Below are 25,724 nucleotides of genomic sequence, written 5' to 3' on the forward strand. Positions count from 1 at the left end.
CTAAACAGATAAAGTATGTAAATCCAAAGTCATAGCAGCACATGTTCTGTCTCTGAAACACTCGATGTTGCAGTAAACCTGTAACAGACTAGTTGGCACAAAGGATGCTGGAGAAAGTTTGGCCTCTGTTGGTATTTCTACACTCCTGTAGTTTCATATAGACATTTATATATATATCTATATAAAAATCTAAATAAATTACAACATATAAATAATTTAAAAAAAATTGGCAACACTGATAATTTAAAAAAAAATTGGCAACACTGAGATCCTTCCTTCCTCCCTCAGTGAGTTACGGTGAACCTGTTTTGCCATGAGCCACAGACACAGACAACACATATTTAGTATGATCGATTTTGAATACCATCAAGTGATATGCCTGTAGTTTGATGTGTACATATTCCTACGCTGCACCTCTTCTACTCCTACTCGTCACCATTTTGAAGTTTCATTTGTAACACTGGGTCTGTAGAGGTGAACAAATGGGTGAGAGAAGTGTTTTTTTCAGAAGGCAGTGATGATGGATGTGCATCTTTTTAAAGAGAGGCATAAAAAGGGAAAAGAAGATAAAGATTAACTCTACACCAATGAAGAAGGAGATTTATATAATGGTAGAGAATACAGTGTGTCAAGTGTCTACTGCTCAGTTCACAGGGGAGAGGGAGGAGCTCTGCCCATCTACCCATTAATCACTCCTCGTAAGAGTCACAGATTTGGGTCCAGTGGTCGATCCCGAGCAGCAACGGTCTTGCTGGTCCAGTCCGAGTCATTTTTGTTTGTTTGTATATCATATATTTGTGTTTGAACGGATATGTATTTTGACAGTTTGGCATGGGAACGAGGGGAGACTCTTTATATTACCTCTTTGTCAGGGACTGGACAGTGTGGGGAACAAAGCGGTAGAGACAGGAACAGGAGCGGAGAAAACAGGTAGTGATGATCAGAGGTCCAGTCAATGCCACTGTAAAAGGTAAACGCTGGAAAAGCCGAGGAGAAGTTGACAGTAGAAGTTCTGTCCTGTGGAGTTCCACCAGCATCTCTTTAGGACAAAGAAATCCAATGAAATCTCTGCACCCCCTTTCAGGCCTCAGTTATCCAGTGCCTCAGCGCACACCATAGTGCCGTACAGCTGCTGTGGGTCTGGGTGTGTCCGCACCCGCTCCTCCGCCTCGCTGTCCGTGCTACCCTCGCTGTCGAGGCGAGCGGAGGGGTGGCATGGGCTGGACAGGGCAGGGTAGAGGGCACTGGGAGGCAGCGGGCTGGGGAGGAGGTCCTCATCTGAGCTCAGGTAGTCCCCCTCGGCAGAGGCCGGGCTGGCCAGGCAGAGATCCTGGTAGTTGGTACTTCTGCCTCCACTGCTCACCCTGGAGCTGGGGGCCGGCTTCTGCCCTCGCAATTGCCTGATCTGAGTGCAGAGAATAAAGTTTTAATTTGGTGGGTCTTGTCTATACGTCAGTGGTATTTACAGTACTTCAACCTTCTGCACCTCACTGAAGGAACAGGCCAGTGCAACAGTGTGACTTCAGACAACAATGAAGGTCAGTACATTTGAAGGAACAGGTCAGTGCAACAGTGTGACTCCTTTATGCTTTTAAAACAGTCTTCAGACAACAATGAAGGTCAGTACATTCTTATTGTACTGCTTATACTGTATCACTGTGAAGGTGGAGGAGGGATGGGCACACAGGGGACACATTTATTATCTACTGGATTTATATAAATGTTGATTTTTTTCGGGTTGTCTATCATTATGTAATCAAAAAGGTAAAGATATACATGAACTTTAAGTGATATAGTTTATAACTAAAAAAACAAAAACAAAAACACTGCCTCAACTCCAAGGATGCCTTGTTTTCACAGAAACATCAGTATGCATATACATAATGTATGAGATAAGGCAAGTTCACGCCTATAAACTGTGCCAGACCTGTTAGATGAATCTTTGCTAAAGTATTAATGTTTTTTTTTTTTTAATAAAACAGGTTGTTATGTGTGGAAAAAAACAACAAAAAAGTGAAACCCACTGATATAAATATTGCTTACCACAGAAAGGCTAGAGGGGCCTGACATGTCATGCCACATCCAACACCTACATTGCCAACCACCTGAAACTGTTTTTGCTGTCCATCGTTCAGACTATGGCGGCTGCTCTTGCCTGTTCATCTACACATGCATGCTTTTCACGTGTTAACCTTGCATGTACCACAGTGACTCATGACAAATCTCAGAGGTTTTTGTTTTCCCCCTATCAGACAGTCAGACAGTCAGACTAGCAGCTTAGCAGGGGGAGGGGGAAACCAGTGGTTAACCAATGGAAATGTTTTGACTGTGTGTCTACTCTTTAAGCTACAGCAAAATAAAGAACATACACTTTTTGGGGTCATCTTCTATCATTGTGTTTTTGCAAAATAAACAGGTCAATACATATCCAAATTAGAGGAAGTTTGCAAAATTGAAAAACTGGTAAGCTAATGTCAAGCTGTACCACACACCACAAAACAAACAAACAAAAAAAAAAAAAAAAACACAGTATGCAGGTAAAATCATTTCAGCTACATTATACAGTCTGTCATTATGCATCAGCACAGTCAATATGACTCAATCATAAAATGATAGCTTAGATAGCTATACTGAGATTTTTCTAAATTGTTCACTGGTTCCTCCTCAGTGCACAGGCGAGTTTCAGTCTCATTTATGAAAACCACAGCTGTAATAAAAAGGTAAGAAGAGAAGAAAAAAAAAGAGAAGAGCAGCAAATGGCAGGGCAGTCTCATCACACCCCCTCACATCAAAGTTTAAACACTTGCCTACGAGTCACGCACTGCCACTCTCTGAATGAATAAACCCTGAGTGTGTGTTTGGTGAGAACCCTGTGTCTCCAAAGCAGCGTTAGTAAGATGGTCGGAAACCCGGGAGGTGGCAAAATCTTCCTAGACCACAAGTAGCCTCCAGTGAAATTAAGTCATGAAAAGCAAAACTCAAGATACAATCTACATTTTTTCATACCACACAGAAACTGAGTCAGTGAACAACCGCGTAGAGAAGCCACAGAGCTGTGGGCTCACCAATGACAGGAAAAACAAAAATCTGTCTCACACTTATTCTTTTGAAACTCACTCATCTTTCAGAATCAGTTCTCTGAGAACCAAATGATGAGAATTCTGTTGCTGGGGAAGAGTAGTGGTCTGTTATTACAAGAAAAGACACTGACACAATGGTATGTGTGTGTGGCAGCTGTTGTGAGGCTGCATATAGATGACAAGATTTTTCTGTGGTGTTTAGAAAGGCTGCAGGATATCTGCGTGCATGTGTATTCAGAGTGGGGACAACATATTCCTACACAGCTACCTAAATACATTTATTAAAAATGTCAACAAGCAGTGGTTTAAATTACTGTAAGTTGATAAAACCACTCTTGTATCGACATATTGCTCTTCTTAATGTGCTGTCGAGGCCCCGCAAACAGCGCTGGCCTGTGAAGCAAATTCGGTGTGTGGGAGTTTGACTAGACTCAAGTGCGCGTAATTCTATGGCCCTGAAGACGTGAAGCACGTATAATATCCAAGTACTTTTTATGTCCAGAATCTGGAAACATGAAGAATTTTTTTTTCCATTGTGTTTGGCCACTGAGCAACTTTCAGAGGAATAATACGGGCACCATCCTGTAATCTGGCACCCACTTCTACTTAATGCCCACTTCTACGTAATACAGCCATATGTGCAATGAGCAACTACACAGCCTACTACCACAGCCTCCATTCTTGTGTGTGTGTGTGTGTGTGTGTGTTCGTGCCAAACCTCGTTCTTGAGCTCAGCAATCTGGTCCCGGAGTTGGGTAATGTACTGTCTGGAGTCTGAGTGGTTCAGCTGGCCCTGGATCCGCCCTTCCTCCTTCTGGAAAACACATTTTACACAAATAAGGTTAAGGCTATAGTCCGTTTATTGTTACAGCACTGTTAAAATCAATTAATTTACTGACCAAGCATAATGATCCATCTACATGTACAAATACATGTACATACAAGGACGCCTCTATAGAGACACACACACACACACACACGTACTTCTTTGTGAGGACACTCACTGACATAATGCATTCTCTAGCCCCTTACCTAACCTTAACAATCAGAGCTAAATGCCTAACCCCTCCCCTAACCTGATTCAAACCTGAACCCTAAAACCAAATCAAAAGAAAACCTTTTTGGTCCTCACCACGCAGAAAGTACAAGAACTCACCTGTATCTCCAGCTCAGCGATCTTCTGCCTGAGTTCAGCCATGGTAGCCATACTGTCTGCTTCCCTTAGCCGCACTGCCATCACCTCCTCTTTACTCTGCAATGAGGAGGATTCAGCTGATTAACAGCTGAACACTGTGAATGACAATGATATCCTGTACAGGAATTCAGTGCAGGATATTGATGATGCAGAATAAACTCTCTCACTCCCTCCATGTCCACACTGGCCTCTATTTTTCATTCCAGGCCTCCTCCATTGCATCTGGCCTTCTTATCTGGATATGAACCCAAGAACTGATAATCAAAAGGCCCTTTTCTCATCTGTTTTCCATCTATATAATCTACTTGGTCCTCCCTTTTTCTTTCCATCCATCTTTCTTGATCCCTCCCTCTTTTTATCAACTTCTTTTTGCCTTTGTTAGTTTTATCTTTCATTCAGTTATTAGTGTGTCATTACTGTATGTTCATATTGTTTACATTTCATTAGGGTGGCCTAACCCCCACCCCCTACACTAACAATGTTCTTGCTCTCTCTATCGTCCATCCAGACCTTGCAGTCAAACTCAGCCTGCTTCCTTTTCATCTCGTTGAGCTGGGCCTGAAGAGCTTTGTTCTGATTGGTGAACATCTGGAGCCGGTCCTGCAGGGCAGAGCGTTCCTGCTCGTGGCGACTGATCAGCTTGCTGTGAATCTGATTCTGCAGTGAATGAGGTCAAAAACGAGAGGCTAGTTAACAATAATTATTCATTGATAAATAATTTTTTTCCTGAATGAATTGTCTGGTGCATGAAATGCCAGAAAATAGCAAAGTGGTTCATTTTGTCCAATCAACAGTCCAAAACCACAAATATTCAATTTACAGTGATTGTTTGAACAAGCAGATGTTTGGCATTATGGTTGATAAAAGTGACTTTTCGGTTAATTATCCTATTGATGATTTAACAAGTCATTTTAGAACTAGAATGGAGGGGAAAAAAAAATACGATCACTATTCTTGTTAAATGTCTGAACTGCACTGACCTTTGCACCATTTATCTGGGCATTTAAAGAAGGGACCTGCATGTCTGTACACCATCGGTGTGTAGTTGTGCAGGATGTCTGACCTGGCTCTCCAGTTGCAGGGCTTTCAGTTTGATCTCTCGGAGTTCAGCCTGGGCCTGGGCCTCCCTCAGTCTGACTGTCATCAGTTTGTCCTGCAGCTCATTCATGGCATTCTTCTTTGGGGATTCCTTCCAGTGGCCGCCCCCACCACCTGTGCTGCTGCCACGGGTCAAATGGTACTGTAGAAACAGGGGCCTCATTCATAAAACTGTGCGCATAGTTCATATCAAAACCTTTACATACACACAAACACAGTTCTTCCAGAAAAAAACAAAAAATAAAAACCCAACAGTGCACATGAACATGCAAATCCCCTTTATAAAACAGTCAACTTTAGAACGTGTGCACTGTTGTGAGCCTCATATTCCCCTCAAAACTTTACCAAAGTTAAGCACAAATGGTCAATGCAAAATACTGATATAGTGCACATGTTGTTCTTGTGGAGATCGGAGACAGAGTTACAAACAAAACAATGTCTTGAGAGGCTGATGGCTACAGCAGCTGTTAATACAACAAACAGGACAATCCCAAAATGAAACGATGTGCTCAGACATGGATGCGGATCCCTTATAGACTTTGCTGTAGAATGTCAGAGTATGGACTGGCCACCGGAGACACTGAAACTCACTGGTTGGATAAGCATGTAGATGCTATAGACAAGTACTTAGCTAATGAAAATATCTTAAACAAAACAAAACAACACCAGTATTTAATCCCAAGTCCATATGTTTCTTTCATTTTCACAGCCGATGTTGAGATAAGGTGGTGTACGTGAGGTGACAGGAAGGCACATTCAACTGCGCTGGCACACAGAACTGCCCAAGTGTGAGGGACCAAGTGTGAGGGTCCTGGTAGGCCCAACCCTGTCCTCTGAGTTCTGAGGGTTTGGGAATGTGGTGACGAGACAGTGCCAGGTGCTCAGTAATCAATAATGAATCACAGATGTAAATTATTAAGATTTGGGTTGGCCTGTATCTTTTCAAACAGAGAGGTGATTATGGAATAAGCAGTATCCGACAAACACAAACACAATATAACACAGCTGCCTGCATTACATGGTGGACATATGATTATTGCTTTGATATGCAGCAAAATTAAACCTGCATGAAGGCTCAAAATGAAATCTGGCTTCAGTTCACTGCTGGTTGACAATTTTCCTCTTATCCAAAATGTGTAAACATGGGTTGATGTTTCTATACAAGTGCACACATTCGTACGCCAGTTTTTTTTTTCTCTTTTCAATAAATTTCAACTTTTGTGTGGGCAGTGGTGTAGGCCTGGTGTGCAACGGTTACAAATGAGGTCCCAGGTGCAATTCGCCTGCTATAGTACAGATGGGGCACATGAACATGCAAACACAGTTTAAAGAGAAACAGCAGGAGTTTGTGTGCTACCTGCCAGCGCTGGTTGAGCTCAGTAACAGTGTCTTGCAATTCTCTGAATGAGCGCAGCGTCTCCAGCTCCCTCAGCTTCACCTGTTTCACCTCCTCCTGTAGAGCCACCATGTTGTTCTCATTAGGCAAGCAGCTGTTTCTCTGGGTGGACAAACACAACATGTTCATGGCCTAACAAGACTAATTTACAGCCATGCAAATGTTCTATTAAGAAGGAAGTGCCCTCAACGCTTTTCTTAAACCTCAAGGGCACACACACAATGCATTCTGGTTAAATAACACTGAATGCCTGTTTATGAGAAAATTCCACAGACTGTCTTTGTGCAGGTTTTATACCTGCCAAACATTGCTATGATCAAGAGTTTTAAGAATATTTTAAAAGATTGTACAAGTAAACAATGACAGATATGCATTTGCTATTTCCAGCTTTCAGTTCCACAGTACAGTAAAACCAGAATCAGGAGGAAGTGGAGTGGTTGTGTCCTAAAACCTCATTAAGTAAAATTGAAAGTCCTTGGTTGGATTAGCTTTTAGTTTACAGCAAAATGAATATTATCACATTCACTGTGTCTGTTAGCTCACCTTCTCCAAATCGAGCACCTTGTCTTGCATTTCCTTCAGCGCTCCAAGCAGCTCGGCCTCTTGCAGCTTGGACTGCTCCAGCTGGGTCTGCAGGCTGCTCACAAACTGCTCTGTGTACTGAAACAAACATCACTTTGTTATACACAGAGATATTATGCATCAGGTCAGTGGGGGCTGGTGCCAAATTTGATCATGTCGATCAGCTTCCTTGTGCTGCTCTTCATACTTTTCTCAATTTTAACAGAGAAGTTGATTATCTTATATAATTTAGGTCTGATTTCATTTTATTGTCATATACCGACGAGCTGCAGATGCCATGACTACTGTAAGGGTTATACTCAGCTAGCATTACTACAGTGACTCAATGGGTATGAATTCTGCCACAAGCTGCTGATATATCATTTTCTCTTTCTGTTTCTTTTGTTGCCTCTGCTGAGAAGTCTCACAGCAAACTGAGAATAGATGCACCGTCATGGACTCCTATCTTTGCAAACTCGATGTCTAAAAGAGTTTGCTACACACGAGCTACACATGAGGAAAGCGGCAGGAAATTTGCAGCGATAAATTTGAATCTTTGTAGGTGCAAAGCAGAGGAGTTAGTGTTTCTGTAACAAATATCACAATTATCAGTTAGGACATGCTACTTTAAGCCCTCATCACGATCAGCAAGTCTCTGTACCGTTACAGAACAAAAACTGCTAAAGACTGTTAATTTTGTTTTGAGGCCCAAACAATGTTAGTCAATTTTTTTGATGATCCCTGTAGTTAGCAAATGCCATATAGTAACCCAACTTCAAAATCAACGACCAACAAAACTAAGTTGTTATCAAGTGGCACTCCTGCCCCACTGACTCAAAACGATGTCTGAAAATAGAAAGCTACTATACATTTTTATGTGACCACATCAAAGTGAAGCTACCAAGTTATGGTGCAGACGAGCAGAAAAACAGAGGGCTGAGTAGAAAAAAATATTTTCCTATTGAGGCAAAATACACAAGCTTGAAATTGGGCAAGTACATAGCGTGAGTAAAAGAGTCTCGATTTGTCATTTCGGGTCTCTCAGTCTTGGTTATCAAAGAAGACCGAGTGTCTGGAGGTGTGTGAACTCCAGGTGGGTGATGTGTGCTAGCAATCTGAGTTGGAATAAAATCACTTTTCATAATGGCGTCATTTGGGCCTTTTTAAGTACCATTTTCTTGATTTGCTTACACTACACTGTGTGAATGTATGCAGCACTGTAAAGAGCACAATGTATGGTTTTGTCACACACTGTCCCGTGTGATTTGCTGAGGTGAATTTTAACAGTAAGAGATATGTAACGATCACTGATCCAAATCACGAGTTTTTTCTTGTGTAGGTTAGTAAAGTGGTCGTAGGATAGGAATCTTGAAATTCTAGCATATGTAGAAAAATAAGCCACTGTGTGCTCTATAACAGTTATATTAGCTCTTTCTGGAAATGAACCGTTACCCAACAGAGAATTCAGATGAACTGCTTCTGCATTCAACATATGTGAGGAGAAACTACAGTACCTATTAATCTGTGTTGCAACCACATTTGTATTGCTACCTCAGTGTTTATGCACGGATTCATGGTTGGTGTTTACCCTTTGTTGCTGCAGCTCTCTGATAGTGTCCTGTGCCTTCTCAAGGTTCTCACTGGCTGAGCTGCACTGCTGCCTCACCACCGCCAGCTCCCGCTTGATCACGTAGTTCTCTTCTGCTTCTTGTGCCCTCGTCACCTGACCCTGGAAAAGGGGGTTAAAGCAGGACATGGGGTCAAAATCAGCTGTGGAGTTAAAATTTTTAAAACGCAGACTACCAATGTAGAGAAAAGGGTAAATCTGAGCATCTGGGGAATGCAATATTATTATGCTTAAGGTGAACATGTTACATGGCAGAGTTTTAAGTCGTAAAGGGATAGTCTAAAATTTTGGGAAAATGACTTATTTGATTTCTTGCCAAGAGTTAGCTAAGAAGATACTACTGACACTCCTCTCAGTCCTGTAAAGTAAATGAAAACCAAGTAAACTAATATCAGTGAAAATGGCAAGCATAACAGACTGGAAGCAGGGAAACTGCTAGCTTCTATAGTTACAATATGCCTACCATTACTTGGAAAGCTTGTTAGTTAACTTGTCATTAATCAATTCATTAACTAGTCTCTTTTAACCCGTTCAGAAATACATGTGTAAAAACAAAAAGTCTGCCTGGGAACAAACAATCCAAGTAGTTACTGGCCTAACCCCCATAAAACACGTTTTCACACTTCAGTTTTTATACTAATTAGACAAACAAGATAGTAGTAGCCAATGTACTACTACAATATAATAGCCTGAAATTCAACTCATAATTTGATATATCCACCCATTTTATGGTCACTCCTGCTAGCATACAGATAACAGAGTTTGCATGCTAGTTGACATTAGCTAACATGTTTGACATTTTCCACAGTGGAAAGAAAAGTAACTTTAGGTATCTAGCAGGTTTCAACATGGCTAGTTAATTTACCACACAGCATATTACTTATGCTCTGGATAATGAAAAAACTGGATATGTCTTTATCCTTTTTGGTAGAATAATATCTACAAAGGACAAGCCCTGACATGGACAAAATGTTGTTGGGTGTGCTGTGAAGTCCAGGCTAAAAAGGAAAGGGAATAAGTTGTCTGAAAGTTTTACCCATGCTTCAGGTATGGACCGACAGCCCTGATAATTTACATTTCAGCACACTGACATTTCTGTCCCCCCAAATATTGGTAGAGACATGTCCCTACAGTCCATATGCAAAAGTACATGCTTGTTTAGAGGTGCTGGGAGTCTACCTTGTCTGAGGTTTTGTACCAAGCATACAGACATGAATGTCTTCTCATCCAACTCTCAGCAAGAATGAAAAAATATTTTATTTACATTTTGGTAATGTAATTAGAATAAAATCTTTGTGAGCAGCAATAATAAAAATAAACCTCACATGCCACATGCAGGGACTGTGCAACCTGATATTATAGTTTCCATAATGGATAAACAACAGTACATGCATTCAGGGAATAAAGGACTGAACAGACATAAAACAAACAACATATTTATATTTTCATGCACTTCTGGTTGGTCACTGTTCAAAAGGTAGAACTAGTGCAGGAGAGCAGAAAGGAGGTGTGAGTAGGGCAGAGAACAGCAAAGCCAGTCAGAAAGTGGTTCACAGTACTCTACCTGTATCAGTCTGTCTGCCAGAGCAGCACTCTCCTACAGTGCAGTGAAGGAGAGGAACAAGAGGATGGAAAAAAAAAAGAGATGGAGTGAAAGATAAAGGGGACACCCAGGAGGATAAAACACAACAGGCTGAGGAATCAATCACTCAGAACAAATGTAGGGAAGTGTAAAGATGTTTGTGAAGAAAAGAGAAGCAGTGGTGAGATCACTCAGAAAAAGGTATTTTGCAGAGGAGGAGAAGATTATCTACAGCCTCTCTCATTAGCAGAGAGCTGGAGCAGAGAAACCCTCACTTGCAAATCGGACCAATCACAAGCATCCGCGCCCACAAGCAGACACACACACATGCCAAACAGCTCAGGAGAAGAAAACCTACAACAGAAACTGAGCTGACAAATTTAAACACTCGGCATTATCTCATTACACCATTGACGGGAACCGATCAACATGTGAAGAGTCCTGTATTGAACAATCAGGCCGTTTCTTGTCACTGACTCTGTGTAAACTTGACTCACAGCAGCATCCAGATAAGCTGGAATTAAAGCCCATCTCTTACCTTCTCCAGCGTCTCAATCCTCTGTTTCAGCAGCCTGTTTTCTGTGCGTAATCTCTAGACACCGACAGTAAAGAAGATAGAGACAGAGAGAAGTCATTTTCTTTGGCCTCTACTGTTTAATGGACAATAATACAGCTGAGCGCACACACACACACACACACCTTGATCTCAATTTGCTCCTCCATTTCTTTGTTCTTGATTGTGGTGTATTCTTTCTCGAGTCTGATGAAAAATAAAAACAACACAAACCATGTTATGTTCTAACTTTTTGTTTTAGAACAAACGTCTTCCATTTGGATGCTGTGTTTTGACAATTTGCATTTCATTGAAATTCTAATACTTGAAACAAAAATCTAAAAGGGGACAAAACAAGAAAATGCCACTCCTTGGCGTACCATTCACTTAGCAACACAACACAAGCACACATCAAATGCCGGATATGAGTGTACTTTGCTGTGAAAACCTCAGCATTACTAAGACAGAAACACAAATCCTACTGGGCTACACGAAGCCCACCCAGCCTGAGTCTTAGTAGTCATTAGAGTAACGAGTACGTGAGTACACTTACTTCTTCATCCTCTTGGGATTGTACTTGATCTGGTAGGCCCGGAGGATCAGCTTGTCTGGGCAGCTGTCAAACTGGTGAGGGATCACCTTCTGGAAATGCTGGCACACCCAAAGGGGAAACGGACAAGATTAGAGAGCTCAAGACAAAGATGCTCATTCAAATTTTATAAAGAGTGAAGAAGAGCATCCTGGTGTTGTGGCGAGTCGACAACTGCTGCATGTTTATGATTGTTCTGATGTACTGGTTTCACAAACAAAATCCTCAAGTTTTAAAAATATGCAAACGTTCAAACTCAAAAGTCACAGCATCATATCACTCTTGTTACTGTTAGCACTTAAGGATGCGAAAACTTCACAGACGTATTTAGATTTGAAAATTACTTTATCATACAAACAGAGTTAGGACTTTAATGTCAGAAAGTTGAAAGATATGTGTAGAAAATCTAAGGCGCTCCTAACATAATGCATTCCTAAGTAGGACAGACATACAGACAACCTGAAAACATAATACCTCCAGCGGTGGCTACTGCCGGTGCACAGGTATCAAAATGGGCATTTGCATTCCCATTTTATTCTGAATATCACTCCAACAAAAAGTAAGAAGATACAAAACCTTTAACTTTTCACCAGTTTTGCCTCCAATTAGAAAGCAGACAATATATGAAAAATCAACATCAAATTCACCTGTTTGGTATAGTAAAACCCTTTTAGCGTTAATTTTTTCCATGGTGACTTAACAGCCGCTGCATCCAGATAATGAAAAATACACGTCAACGTCAAGCTTTACAAACACAGTGTAAAAATTAACACTTTGTGCCAGTATTAAATATAAATAATGCTTACATAATATTAAATATATTAAATCTATCTCTGGTTCACTTGTAAGCAAGTGAACCAGAGATAGATTAGAAGGCTTGCGTGCAAAAGGCAAAGTAGGACATGTGACTCATGACATGAAACTCATTTCTAGAGCAGTATAAAGCTGTGGCTGTTTACCTGTGACATGCCCTCCATGTCCAGCTGAATGAGGTCAGTCTGGTTGTACTGCAGGATGGCCAGGCCCACACGGAAGATAATCTCTAGGCCCTAGAAACAGATCATGCATTTTAAGTTGAAATAAACAGGTTAGAAATTTGAATACACAGTTAAATGTATCCTCAGATACTTATAAGACATGCACAAAATGTTTCCTACCTCATACATGAAAATATCAAAGATGCGAGTGGCGACAGGCAGAGGGAGGAAGGTGAGGAAAAGAGTCAGGAACCAGGATGAGGCATACATCGATGTGTGGAAACTCTGTGACCGGAAATGGATGTTCAGCTCTGGAAGTTGCTCCTGAGGCGACAAAAGGGCATGACTATAAACCTCAAATAACTAAAATAAGCTCAAGGGGCTGCATCAAACAAGGAAGTGATGTGCTGGATCTAAATGAATGATTTGCTGCCCCTCTGTGGCCAGGCCTCACACTGCAAGTCGCATGTTTGTTGCTAGACTCTGCTTTCTCTTTACCTGTAGCAGATACTCAAACTGGTAGATACAGAGGCCCAGCTCAGCCATGCTGGGTTTGAACAGCTCCCTCAGGCGGTACTCCTGCATCAGACGCACAAACACACAAAACGCCTCCTCCTCGGGCATCTGGGACGACATACAACAAGTGAGGAAAGTTCTTCAAATTAAATTATTCAACGGCTTTTATACAGACTTTCACTGATAACCTCTAAAGACAATTGTGTTGCAATTTTTCAAAAACCTGCCACATAATTAACTAGTTTGGGTAGTAACGGAAGAAACATAGTGAGACATTGTCATGAATGTCTTAACTGACATGGTGATGTACTGCACTGAGGCTTTTGGCAAAATATACTAATTTTCCCAGAAATATTTGATCCTCACCTGCATAAGCAGCAAGCCAACGATGAACGCACTGCCTTGGCAGTAGCCCACCTCTCGATCCACCAGCGAATATGCCTGAAAAACACACATATTACATTTACTATGCTGTGTATTTGTAGAAATCAGATATCTGTAAGCCTGCACTCTCAGACTGTGACCCTGCTTAGACTTGGCTTTAATATGTGTCCTGGGCAATCGGATCACAAGTGGACAGTGCTAAATACAAGTGTAAACAACCACCAAGACGGATTGTGATCTGATCACTGAAACCACTTGCTGAGATGGTATGGGACACATTTGACCACGTAACTGATGCGTTTATGACAAGGGTGTTTGAGGAAAATGTGTCATTGATGCAGAAATCTGACGCTTGTCATCTTCTTCAGTTGGGGAGACTAACAGCGTTTGTCTGGCAACAGACAACAATTGTGCTTGTGGCCTTTCAATATTTAAGCCCAAGTGTTGCAGCAGTAGCATCTGACCACAAGCGGCCAGCTGGACACCCTGGAGATGCATGTATATAGACAGGTGTGAACAGTGAAGTCTCTCAGCTGTCTAAATAGGGGCCTGTGAGTAACAGAATAAACAAGTCACTAGTGGTACTGTCATTCTGTAAGCAGCGTAGCTACACAGGAACTTAAGATGAGTACACCGTCAACATGCTGGTTTCTATAATGCTCAACATTATATTTCCTCTTTTCACTACACTCGAGGAAAGTAAAACTGGCAAAGAGAGAAATTAATTACAGCTATTCAGATCTTTCCAGATCACTGCATTGTTTTCTGACTGCAGGAAAAAGATTTTTTTTAAATGGTACTCTCATCTGATTGTTTTTCATTAATACCATATACTGCAGCACTGCTATGTCATGCTTAGACGAACACTTCATCACAGCACAGTAGTGCCGTGCTTAGAACTGTTGCTTCACAGGAAGAAGGCTCTGGTTTGAATCTTGTGCCAACAAAGGCAGTAAAGAAGAAGACCACTCACAAGGATTGAAATAGAGAAAACTGACCGTGGGAATGTTTTATGAGGAAGAAAATACATTCACACCATTTGTGGATATACAAACCAAAAAGCAAGTGGTAACACTGACACTGAGGTAGGACAAACGCCATTGGCAACACTGTAATTAGATGATTAGCACCTTTAACCCCAGCAGGATCCCCCAGTGTTAATAGCATAGTCTCAACATCACAAACCACTGCAACACAAAGAACACTACCTACACACAATATGAGCCTCGTGCAGCAAATCAGTGTGAAGGCATGGGAAATGGCTTCATGAACAAACACATAACCTCACTTAAAGAACTGTAACTACTGTCAAACACACATACACATAAAGGCATTTATTTCAAATGACACAAGTATCAACTTTTCACAAATGCTAAATATTAAACCGAGATGTTCAGTGCTTGAGATTAAAAACTGCAGTGCTCACCTTCATGACATTGAAGAGGACTTCCTGCCCCAAGCTGTCCTGGCCTTTGAAGAACTCATGCTCGGGGTAGGTGCGGGCGATGTCTCTGCGGATTAGCTTCTCACAGGGAGAGGACATCTTTAGCAGCTCTGAGTATTGGTTCTTCACCGGCATGTCAGTGGCGTTGCCTAGCAGCTGCCAGACAATGGCCCGGAAATGATGAGGTATACCCTTCCTGATCAACTCCTGGATGGCAGAAAGAGAGAGAGTGAGCGACATAAGAGGACTAACAAATAACACCTTGCTCCTTTACATAGGGAGGGATGCAACTTTAAGCATCTGCAAGAGCAGAGCAGGCAGATGGGACTAGAGGAATCAGTTATGGAACAAAGAAGAGATATTTACAAGGACAAATTAGCATCAATTCATAATTACAGCCATTCATTACATTATGATGTGTCACTCTTCACTGCAACTTTTCAGCCAACATTTTTCAAAAGCTAATTGTTTAAACTAAACTGACATTTGCAGGCAGCCAATGCGTTTTGCTTGGTTCGCCTACTCTCACATTTTGTCCCGACTCGGTTTTGCTGTCCCTTCTCTCATCCATCTTCTATTCCCCTGTGTTTTCTCTTCATGTCACAGAGGACAAAGAGCAGGAGGGGAGAAAGAGAATGAATTCTACTTGGCACAAGCAATACCACTGGATGGCCTACCTGCCTGTCAATCTACTTCCTACTTGCGTGCACCCTGTCCTTGCACGAGCCAAGAATGTGCCACAAGGCCAGGAAGGTGATGTGTTACTGCTGTGTTTTGACAGCTAAAGCAGAGAAGGTACCCACAACAGCTTTTGTTCATAAACAGACTGTTGTTATAGGCCAGGCCTTCCCCTTTAGAACATTATTGTCTTATAGGTAATGTTGTTGTTATTGCCAGAAGTTGCAACCTGTGTGCGTAGTATGAAAGCGAGCAGAGGGAACAGACACTGGTGGGGAAAACACCAACAGGAGTAACGTCTAGGTGTACAGATAGAACTATAATGCAGTTAACTGGGCATCAAAGGGCACATGCAATGTTTGTGTTACCAAGACAGAATAAAGCCTTTATTTTGAACAGAGTTATCTGACCTCAATCTTCACTTCCCCAAGCCAGCAAAGCCCAGACTTCTAAGGCTAGTTACCAGCTACAAGCCAAGGCTAAAGCAGCTTATCCATGAACCAGAGGCCCCGGACTATGGTTCCGAGCCACAGATCTGGGTGAGTAACACCATATTAAAGAAAGTTACAACTAAAGAGAAGCTGGATGCTGCAAGAAGTAAAACCAGAATTAGCTTTGGTGTGACTTTTGAACAATGGCAACAACTGAGAGAACAAAAGGTGCTGAAAAAGGGACACCGTGGTGGCCATATTTCTGCTGGACAGGTAATTATTGGTTTTGTTTTGCTTGGGGAGCATTTATTATTTTCCTGTGTATGAAGGCCACGATATGCTAACCCCTGGACATAGGAATAACGCTTAACCTCTCACACTAAGCTAGCATATTTGAAACACATTAAAGCTCCAAACACTGCTTGAGGTTTTACGGCAGAGATATTCACTCAATAATTAACTACCATGAACCTGCGAACAGAGTCCCCTGCAGACCTTCCTCTTGCATGCCATTAATTCAGGATAAGACCCCAAAACCTCCCAAATAATAACAACCTGCAGTTCTAGGCAGCTACCTCCTTAAACCCTCAGATGTTACTGTACTGAGAATTTTTTTAGAAACCAGTATACTCTGGCTCTTTGAGGAAGCGTTACATTTTGTATGAAATAACCAATAAAAGCTGTGACACTGGCCACTTAGGACCATATTTGCTTTGCACAGTATTTAGTTGGCATAAGATGTTATTAAGAATCTATCAGTAGTAGTAGTCAGGCAGTGCATGCAGCAGTGTGCGTTATGTTTTGGAGGAATGGCTTTGGAGAGAATTCAGAACGGAAGGGTGGGATTTCTTCATTTGGCTACTTTCAAAATCAAGCTTCCTCTTGCTGCCTTTTCCAGAATCGCCAACCCTACCCTTAATTATATTCAGTGACTCATTCTTGGTGAAATGCTACAAGTTATGGCTATAATCTTTATTTTCCATCTCCAGTTCCTGATTCCCACCTTCAGGAGTTTGTCCTTCTTGCGTCTCCACTCTTCCCACTCATTGACGATGCGGCCCCACAGGATCCAGGTGTCCTCCTCGAGGTGTGACAGGTTTGATGAGGCTGAAGAGCTGGACACCAGCGAGGAACCGCTGTTTCGCCGTGAACCACTCATTGATCGCATGGACTTGGAATCGGCTTCCAACAACCTTCAGGAAGAGACGGTGCATGAGGAACCGGAGCTCAAATAACAATTGAAAATGCACACGACCTCGTGGCACAGATTTTGTGTTACACAAGATGATAAACACTGAAGAGACAGGGAAGCTAAGATGAGCATTAAGAGTCATGACAGGCAGATGTGACACTGTGGGGATCAATGCAGTCTGAGTACAACCTTGCCCGGGTGTTATATGTCTTTGTTACCGTAAACTACAGAATCAATGGACAGCCCATGAGGGTATTACACACACTGCTGGATGGATTCTTATGTGACCATACAAAGTAATTAATTACATTTACCCCAAACAAACAAAAGCAACAATGTGCCTTTGTATACAGGGTCAGAGTATTGGGATTTTTGTGTGTCAGGTGGAGAGTATAGTTGTGCTTTAACCCAGCTATCAGTAAAATGAACAGACAGGAAGCAATAAGAATAAACATCCTTCTTCATCTTTCTTTTACAAATTTCAAATCAACCCATCTCAATGTATTAAATGAATATGCATATGTTCCTTAATGGGAACAGAGATCACAGAACTAGATGCTGAGTAAACAAATAACCTATTATGAATTCTCAGCATTCTGACTTTTAAGCTCCAAGTTAATTTGACCAAAAGTATGTGTCCAGTGTGTCATCAATATTCTTGAGTTTGTGTCCTTGTTTGATCATAAGAGACATTACATCAAACATGAAGTATCTAGAATTTATTGATTTTTTTTGTTCACTATTCTTTAGTCTCCAAATGATTCTCTTATTTTAGGCTCTGGCTTTTTTTATTACCTCCACCAAAGGCTGTGTTTGTGTTTTTGTCAGCATTTGTTGGTTTGTTTGTGTGCTCCACAAGTAATGAATGGATTTGGATGAATTTTCTTGGAGAGGTAGGGTATGGGCCATGGAACAGGTAATTAGATTTCGGTGCTGATCCATTTCATAATTTGGATACAGAAATTCTTAAAACTATTCACACATTCACAAGTGATAGTTTTGACATTTTCTCTGGTGACAAATTAACCACTTAAATTGAGAATATGTGGTCAGTCTATCCATGTAACGCTAATTTAGATATTTGATCTGACATTTTTGGAGTTTTGAGCATAAACATGAACAGTATACATACAGTATATACACTCACCGGCCACTATATTATATTTGTGTTGTGCTAGAACAAAAATCTTCACAAGTGTAGTATCAATAGCTAACAGGGTGGGGCTAAATAAACAGTGAAGCGATTGAACCCGGTACTGTACAACAAAACTCTGGGCCCCAGTCAGTAACAGTGAAACTGTAATAAATGTTCAACAGTTAAACAGTAACAAAAGTAACGGTTCTCACCTGTTCTGTTCCTCCAGTTTGGCCAGCAGCTCCAGTTCATCAGGACTCAGGTTCTCAGAGTCTGCTGGAGAGGCTGCTGGTGCTGACAGTACTGCATCATGGGAAGATGAGTCTGGGCTGATCACTGGGCTGCCTGTTGACAGTGGGTCTGGGTCCAAGCCGAAGCTGGGAGGTGAAGAAGGGCACTCTAGCTGAGGGACACCCCCACCAGAGTTCTCTCTTTCTGGGCTGCCACTGGGTATAGACATGGCGGTGATGGTGGAGTGGGATGGGTGAAGCAGTGTGGGTGTAGTGAGAGGGTCTCCCAGTCTCGATGTTGGTCTCCTTCCACAGTGAGCCTGGTTGTCGCCTGACTGGCCACCTGGCTGGCTGTGGAGCCTATATGATCAGAGGTCTTCCAACCTGTCATGGATGGAGACAAGCCTGAATGAAAATGACTGAACACAGAAAGTTGAAGGAAATGAACCAAAGTGGTGGTTTACATGTAATCACAACTGACGTGACAAGTACAACCTTGAATCGGACAGAACCTGTGGCTACACAACATGATAGAGGCACCCTTGTTAACTTGTCTTTAAAAAAAAGGTCCCCTAAAACTGGCGACTACTGTGTACAGCCCAACATCATTTTTTAAATGCTTTTATTGAGGTGTCATGGTCAGTGACATCACTGTGACTCAGAACACCATGGTCCGTCACTGTAGACAGACTCGGCTATCAGAGTTGTTTTTTTTTAAGATGTGCTGCTGATGTGCCATGTAAACAAACAATTATGATCTACAAATATACTCCTTACTTGTATGTTGTAGGGATGGGAAAACTGAAACAACTGATCGACATATACCATATCACACTGCCCTTATATTTGAAAACTTCAAAACAATGCAATAAACAATTTATTTCAGCCTGGCAATCAAGCATCAGAGTGAAAGAAACAATAAAGCAGTTTGTATAATATGAAGCATATGATGCCAAATACACACAACAAAATGAGGAGAGCAGAAACATAGGCTAGAGCAGAGGAGAGGAGAATAACAACTGTCTGAGCAGGGAAACACTGCAAGGGGAAGAGACAAGCAGCACACTCATGCACAGAAACCAGCCCGATCAAAGGAGGCATTAACAAGCCAGTAAGACCAATCCTATCTTAAAAGGGCTCAGTCAGAAGACAGGCTTGAAATAGCATCATTCTGATATCACATGCAATTCCACTAATATAAACTAATGATAATCATAAAGACTACAGTACTAAAGCTAGTCTGATAAAGCTACTACCTCTGTAGCTGAGTTTTGGTGACTGCAACAATGTCAGTCTGCCTTATCTTTCACAGTCAGATGGGCGAGCCTCAGGCAGTGATACAATTAGTCAAACACATATTCACATTACTCAACATAACAGCAGTAAGTCTGAGCTGAGCGCTGCAGTATTATTGACCACATTTGCAAATCTCCACCAAGGACAACTCTTTTTTGCTACAATGCCATTACACCTAAATCAAACATTCCCATAATAGTTTGACCTTCATAATATAATTGCTTAACCATAAAAACCTACTACCTGTGGCATCTGTAATAAAGCCGATATCACTATTAATCTGAAAGCTATTCAAGAAAAACAATAAATGAATGATTACTAAATGCTACAAATGGATAAATAAATCTCACATGCACACCGACATAACAATGAGTACTTATAGTCTGTCCTATGTACACACCATCTGGCTACATGTAAGAGCACAGAGTCCATTTTCCAATGTGCCTCCTGCTACACTTATTATGAGGTGTTCACACATTGTACAGAGACAAATGAGATGGGTTGTGTTGATCTGGACAGATGTTACATACGCACTGTATTACAGTACATATGTACTTTACTCTGAATACACCAGGTGCATTTTCACCACACTGGCCAAGCTGCTTTACATTAAAGCACATGAAAAAGAAACACTGCTGAGGAGACCAGCTCTCTCTGCATGGTGTGCTCTCTCACTGGCGCTTTTGAGATTCTAGAAAAAAATACAACAAAAACACATAAAACAAACAAACAAACCTGTATCTAGCAAATTTCATTTATATTTGGCCACACTTGGTTTAATCTGTTGAGGGAATTCCCTACTGTAGTGCCACACTGAAATTTACACTGACAGAGTAAATTCTTTACTCAGCTGCCACACTCGGGTTCTTTTACACTGTGATATACTACAGAGTACTACTGCTGATTAAAGAATTGCACTTAAAAAAAAAATACAAGTGCTATAAAGAAAAAGCTTGTTAAGCATCATCAGGGATGCCGGCACAAAAGGAGATTCTTCAGAGGGCTTTCACCACACAGAGGGCTATTCAGCTGTCTCACTGTAGTCAGACCACACTATAGAAGGTGTGAGTCACGCAAGGCAACAGCAGAGTGGTACTACATTGGGATTTTTTTTTCTTCTCTCTGCCTCTCACACACACGCACCCCCACCCCCACACACAGTAATAAGAGGGCGTGACTGAAAAAGCAAAACAAGCCGGATTTTCTGAACTTGGCTGGTGCTCTATATATGACAGTATGTTTGCTTTAATGTCAGTGGACACTTGGGAGAAACTGCTGAGAACCAAAGAGTAAGGGGGGAGTTGGTTCATACTAATCCACCTAGATTTGCATTTCTGAGCTCGATTAATGTGCATGCTACATAAAAGGTTACTATTTACCATGTGCATGTCATGCTTTTTTATATATTCTTTAAGTTCCACCCAGACTGTATATAAAGATGGCCTACACATCACCATTTCCTGCTACTATGCAAAACTGAAGCCACAATACTGCAAATACAGAGGCAGCCATATTTCTTTTTTGATGCAATTTACAACCAGATTCTGTGCACTAGTGACCTCAGCTGAAGCCCGGTGTCAGGCCACCAAAAAAAAGTGTCAAATCATCGGAAATGCACCTTTAAAAAAAAAAAAAATATATATATCAAAACAACTTGTTAAAAATACAACTCATCAGGAAAACAACCCCTACACAAATCAGCACAAGTCATCTCTCTGTTAAATGTTTATTGATAAAAATAACTCCAGTCACAGACTTTTAAAGGCATACATTCAGTTCTCAAAACGTACAATTTACAAATTATCAATCAACACATGAAACTAACTTAACACTAATAATGTCTATCTCCCGACTTGGTTCACCCCCATGACATCACCGATGAAATCATAGTGTATATAAAATGAGGAGGTTGTTAGGTGCCTCCTCCTTTTTGTCTTCTACGTGTATGTTGAGTATAACCAAAACATCAAAAAAAAAAAAATTGTTTTAACACTCTTTACCAAATCAATAAACGCCAGTTAAACAATACTGGTATGTGTTTTACTTTGACGTAACACAAACAAAACCGTGATAGCATGTGTTTGCATAGTTATGCATTAAAAGTGGAATTTGGCTAAACAAACATTTAACATGGTTAAGAACTTGAGACCGTCAAGTCACTCATCTTTATATACAGTTTACGGTGCCACCTCAGGATTCCTGTGCCTTGCCATGTATGAGTACACGCAGGGTGCGAGCTGTTTAGTAGTCCTGCTGTGTGATAGATGGATGGAAGGACGCACAATTTAGCATTCGACAAAGTGGAGAGAGGAGGGCTGTGAAGGATCTGCGACGGCAGTGAGCCTGAACATCAGCAGCCAGATCATCAAACTGCTCCCTGTTTCCATGTGTCACCAAGGCCAGGCCAGGCCAGCACCATTACAGTCCACCAGCAAGTCAGCCAGGAAGACAAGCATGAGCTGGGACAAAAAAAAAATCATAATGCTCCTGTTTGACTTTTCTTCTCAGGCTTTCTTGCTGGGTTACGTCACTAGTAGAGTGGAGACATTAGACTTTTTCTAGGAAAAAGAAACAGCATATTTACATAACTGATCAAAGGGAAACCTTGTATTTGGCACAAGGGAAATCTATCTGTTCTTTTTACAACCTGGACATGTGGCCTCTGTTTGTTGTTGGCATCCCTGTTCTACGACCAAACACAGGAGCAGACAATAATAAACCTAGACAGCAGCAGGCAGACAAGGCTGTGAGACTAGCTCCCTGCTCTTGTTCTTGATAGAGGCCACACGTACGTACGTACACACACACACACACACCTCACATTCATTGCATGCAAACACTCCTCTCCAAATAAAGAAAATAACCTGAGAAAGCAGATCGTGATGACACTGGCCAGAGCCACTTAGTGTGGCTCTCAAACAGGTGAATAATGTGGCAGCAGCAGTTAGCGCACAGGAAAAGGTTAGCTGGGGCAAACTACAGTGTGCTCATGTGTCACAGATATAGTACACGCTACTGTTCACGCAAATCAGATAGAGGTTTCGAGACAGATGCACTCAAAACAAGGTCACCAGGATGTGAGAATCAGATGTTTCCTTGATGGTAAAATGTATGAGCTGCATGGTGAGTGGATTTCATAGATAAGCCTTAAAGTAATCTCATACAGTCTTAAAGATACAATGAACCCATTACTCAGTGGTGCATGCCCTTAGTCATGGGGACTTTAAGATGCATTTACAATCAACAGAGTGTCTGAAGGAGCACTTTTGATTGGTGACCAGTCAGAGGCATCCTTAATCCTTGAGCATCATAGCTCAAAAAACTGAGTTAACTACCTTTTATTCCACTTGGGAGATAAAAACAACATATGCCAGGCTTATTAAAGCACAGAGTCATAGCTTAGTGGTAGTCCCCAGGGTTGAGAGTAGTAGCATTTAAAGATATTTACCTGGAAAATGCTCTCTAATTAGAGGGATACAGCGGCAAAACAACAACAACAAAACAAAACAACAAAAAAATCAACTAAAACCATTTATGTAAATGACCATTTTTAACCAAGGAAACAAGTGAATGGGTGGGAATAGGTCCAGAGTCTATAGTCTTTAACAAGGACAGCTGGGAAAACATAGCAGACCCTCTGCCACCCATGCACTGTTATCCCAGAAAAAAAATACAGCCATTTATGAAAGATGGGAGTGACACCTATAATCCTTTGTACCGCAGTTTCATACTTGAAGAACCGGTAATCCTATTGATTGCATTGTTTGGATATGACAGCTCATTATCCCGGTCAAACCCGGCCTAATGCTCCTGCCGCTGGAGGATGTCTGGACCTGGAAAACAGGCCTACATGCTCTGCAGTCGACTCATGGCTCGGGTGGATCAACATCTGTGGTTAAAATGACACATCATCCCCTCTTTGCGACACCAAATACTCCGGCTTCCTACAAAAACACGACTGTGTAACGGCATTACAAATGAGGACGGGGCGATATGGACATGGCACGCAGCATCACGCTATGCCTTAGCAATAAATATGGTTTATAGGTTAATGAATGGGCCGTGTCTCCACTGGCATGCTGTACAGTGGAGTACACGGCAATAAATGGAGCACAAATTAAGCTGTTGTTGGTGGGGCTTCAACAACCAGGGCCAGGAGAGATATGCTATGTGCCTGTTTAGTTTTATGTAGGCCCGTCAATATAGGCTCCACGCGGTAACACTGATGTTGCTTTTAAAAAAAAATAAACACCACAAACAAACGAATACAATCCTAAATGCTTACCTGGACTCCTTTTCCATAATCGGATCGGTGGTTTATTGTCACCCCCACACCAGTCCGCCGTAAATGTACACCCTATGTTATCAGCTGATTACAATCTTAATATACCATCGAGGATAGATACAGAGACCGTCCAACGCAGTGCCATCCTCCTACCGCCGTTCAACCGGAGGCAGCACCACGTCGCACAGCCGTTCTGCACGCGAGGATATTTGTGTGTGTGTTAACCGAATTAGTAGAGAAAAATCCTTCTATACACATCCACTGAAATAACCATGACAGCCGTACGGTGAAGCCTACAATTCAACTGAGGTTTGGCATTAAAGACAGCATCAATCATTACGACTAATCAGAATGGCTGGCGGTCCATCCTTCTATTGAGCACGAGGTGGGGCGAACCAATCAAATTACAGAATGAGATGTGAGTGGCATGTCATGAACCAATGGCAAATAAAAACTGAGGGTTCTCGTTGGTAAAACAACAAAGACAGCCAATCACTGTAGAGCTTTAATTCTGCGGGAAGGCGGAACGAGCGGTGTCAGTTTAACCAGACTGTCAACTAAATTATTAATCATCTGATTAAAATGTTATATGTAATTGTTTCAGTCATTCTTTTTTGTAATTGATTATACCATAGCCACCTAATTTTTGAGCAACCCTCCCAAGATTTACTTGAATCAGGTGGTTCTCACGTGTGAATATTTGCTAGTTATCTCAGTCTTCTGTGATACTAAATTTGACATCTTTGGGTTTTTTTTCACTATTTTCTGACATTTTAAATACTTAACAATCAATTGATTATTAAAGAATTTACATGTCGGGTGTGTAATGAACATAACTGTTGGTTGCAGCATTACATTTTTTTCTGTGATGGAATATTACTAATAAATGATCACCATATAAACTAAAACAATGACTGTCTTTAAATTAGATTTTGAGACATGACAAGGTTACAAGATGGAGGATGAAGGACTTGTCAATGCTGAAATGCACTGATTTTTACCCCCAACAAATTTGCCATTAATCAAACTATGTAGACCTGAGGCAGCGCGGAGCAGGTTCTCTAAATTGCCCGTAGGAGTGTGTGTGAATGGTTGTTCGTCTGTGTGTTAGCCCTGCGATAGGCTGGCGACCTGTCCACGGTGTACCCCGCCTTTCGCCCGCAGCTGGCTGGGATTGGCTCCGTGACCCCGTTTGGGACTAAGCGGTTTAGAAATTGGATGTAGACCTGAGATTTTTGGGTGCCCTGGGGACCCAGGCTATTGCCCACTTTACTCAGTTTGTCTTGCCTATCACTACACAGTGGAAAATGAAGGGATGCGCTAACCCTTAAGAAAATGTAGGCCTATACCACTCTAAAAAAATAGCCACGTTGAAAAATGTACGGATTAGATTATTATTAGGGGCATTAATGTAAAAGTACTGTTTTAACTAGCCTATTTTATATAGGCCAATATTTATTTATTATGGTAAAGAA

General features: G+C 41.5%; 1 protein-coding gene across 2 annotated transcripts; it reads right to left on the reverse strand.

The window, feature by feature from the left end:
- Positions 1-244: 244 nt before the first annotated feature.
- Positions 245-24,633, reverse strand: evi5l (ecotropic viral integration site 5 like). 2 transcript variants are annotated; one of them, XM_020610979.1, is made up of 20 exons: positions 24,250-24,633; positions 18,651-19,052; positions 17,115-17,304; positions 14,985-15,209; positions 13,541-13,615; positions 13,157-13,282; positions 12,839-12,982; positions 12,641-12,730; positions 11,646-11,743; positions 11,239-11,299; positions 11,078-11,131; positions 10,522-10,554; positions 8,919-9,059; positions 7,313-7,429; positions 6,731-6,871; positions 5,339-5,515; positions 4,786-4,932; positions 4,237-4,332; positions 3,799-3,894; positions 245-1,405 (listed from the first exon to the last, which is right to left on the reverse strand). In XM_020610979.1, the coding sequence occupies exons 2-20, from the start codon at positions 18,896-18,898 to the stop codon at positions 1,088-1,090; spliced, it is 2,577 nt and encodes an 858-aa protein (XP_020466635.1). In that variant the 5' UTR covers positions 18,899-19,052; positions 24,250-24,633; the 3' UTR covers positions 245-1,087. The 2 variants fall into 2 exon arrangements, with proteins under 2 accessions (XP_020466635.1, XP_020466636.1); XM_020610980.1 differs by lacking the exon at positions 10,522-10,554 and having other exon boundaries at positions 24,250-24,631.
- Positions 24,634-25,724: the final 1,091 nt, after the last annotated feature.

Source organism: Monopterus albus, unplaced genomic scaffold (assembly GCF_001952655.1).
Source record: "Monopterus albus unplaced genomic scaffold, M_albus_1.0 scaffold108.1, whole genome shotgun sequence".
Classification (NCBI taxonomy): Eukaryota; Metazoa; Chordata; class Actinopteri; order Synbranchiformes; family Synbranchidae; genus Monopterus; species Monopterus albus.

What these genes read in the sequence shown, in the direction of transcription:
- evi5l (XM_020610979.1), bottom strand. Translation starts at nt 18,898, where the DNA reads ATGTCTATACCCAGTGGCAGCCCAGAAAGAGAGAACTCTGGTGGGGGT. An exon ending in AAACTGGAGGAACAGAACAG is followed by an intron (nt 17,305 to 18,650) that starts GTGAGAACCGTT and finishes CTCTTCCTGAAG; the next exon opens with GTTGTTGGAAGCCGATTCCA. An exon ending in AATCCCAAGAGGATGAAGAA is followed by an intron (nt 11,300 to 11,645) that starts GTAAGTGTACTC and finishes ATTTTTCATCAG; the next exon opens with ACTCGAGAAAGAATACACCA.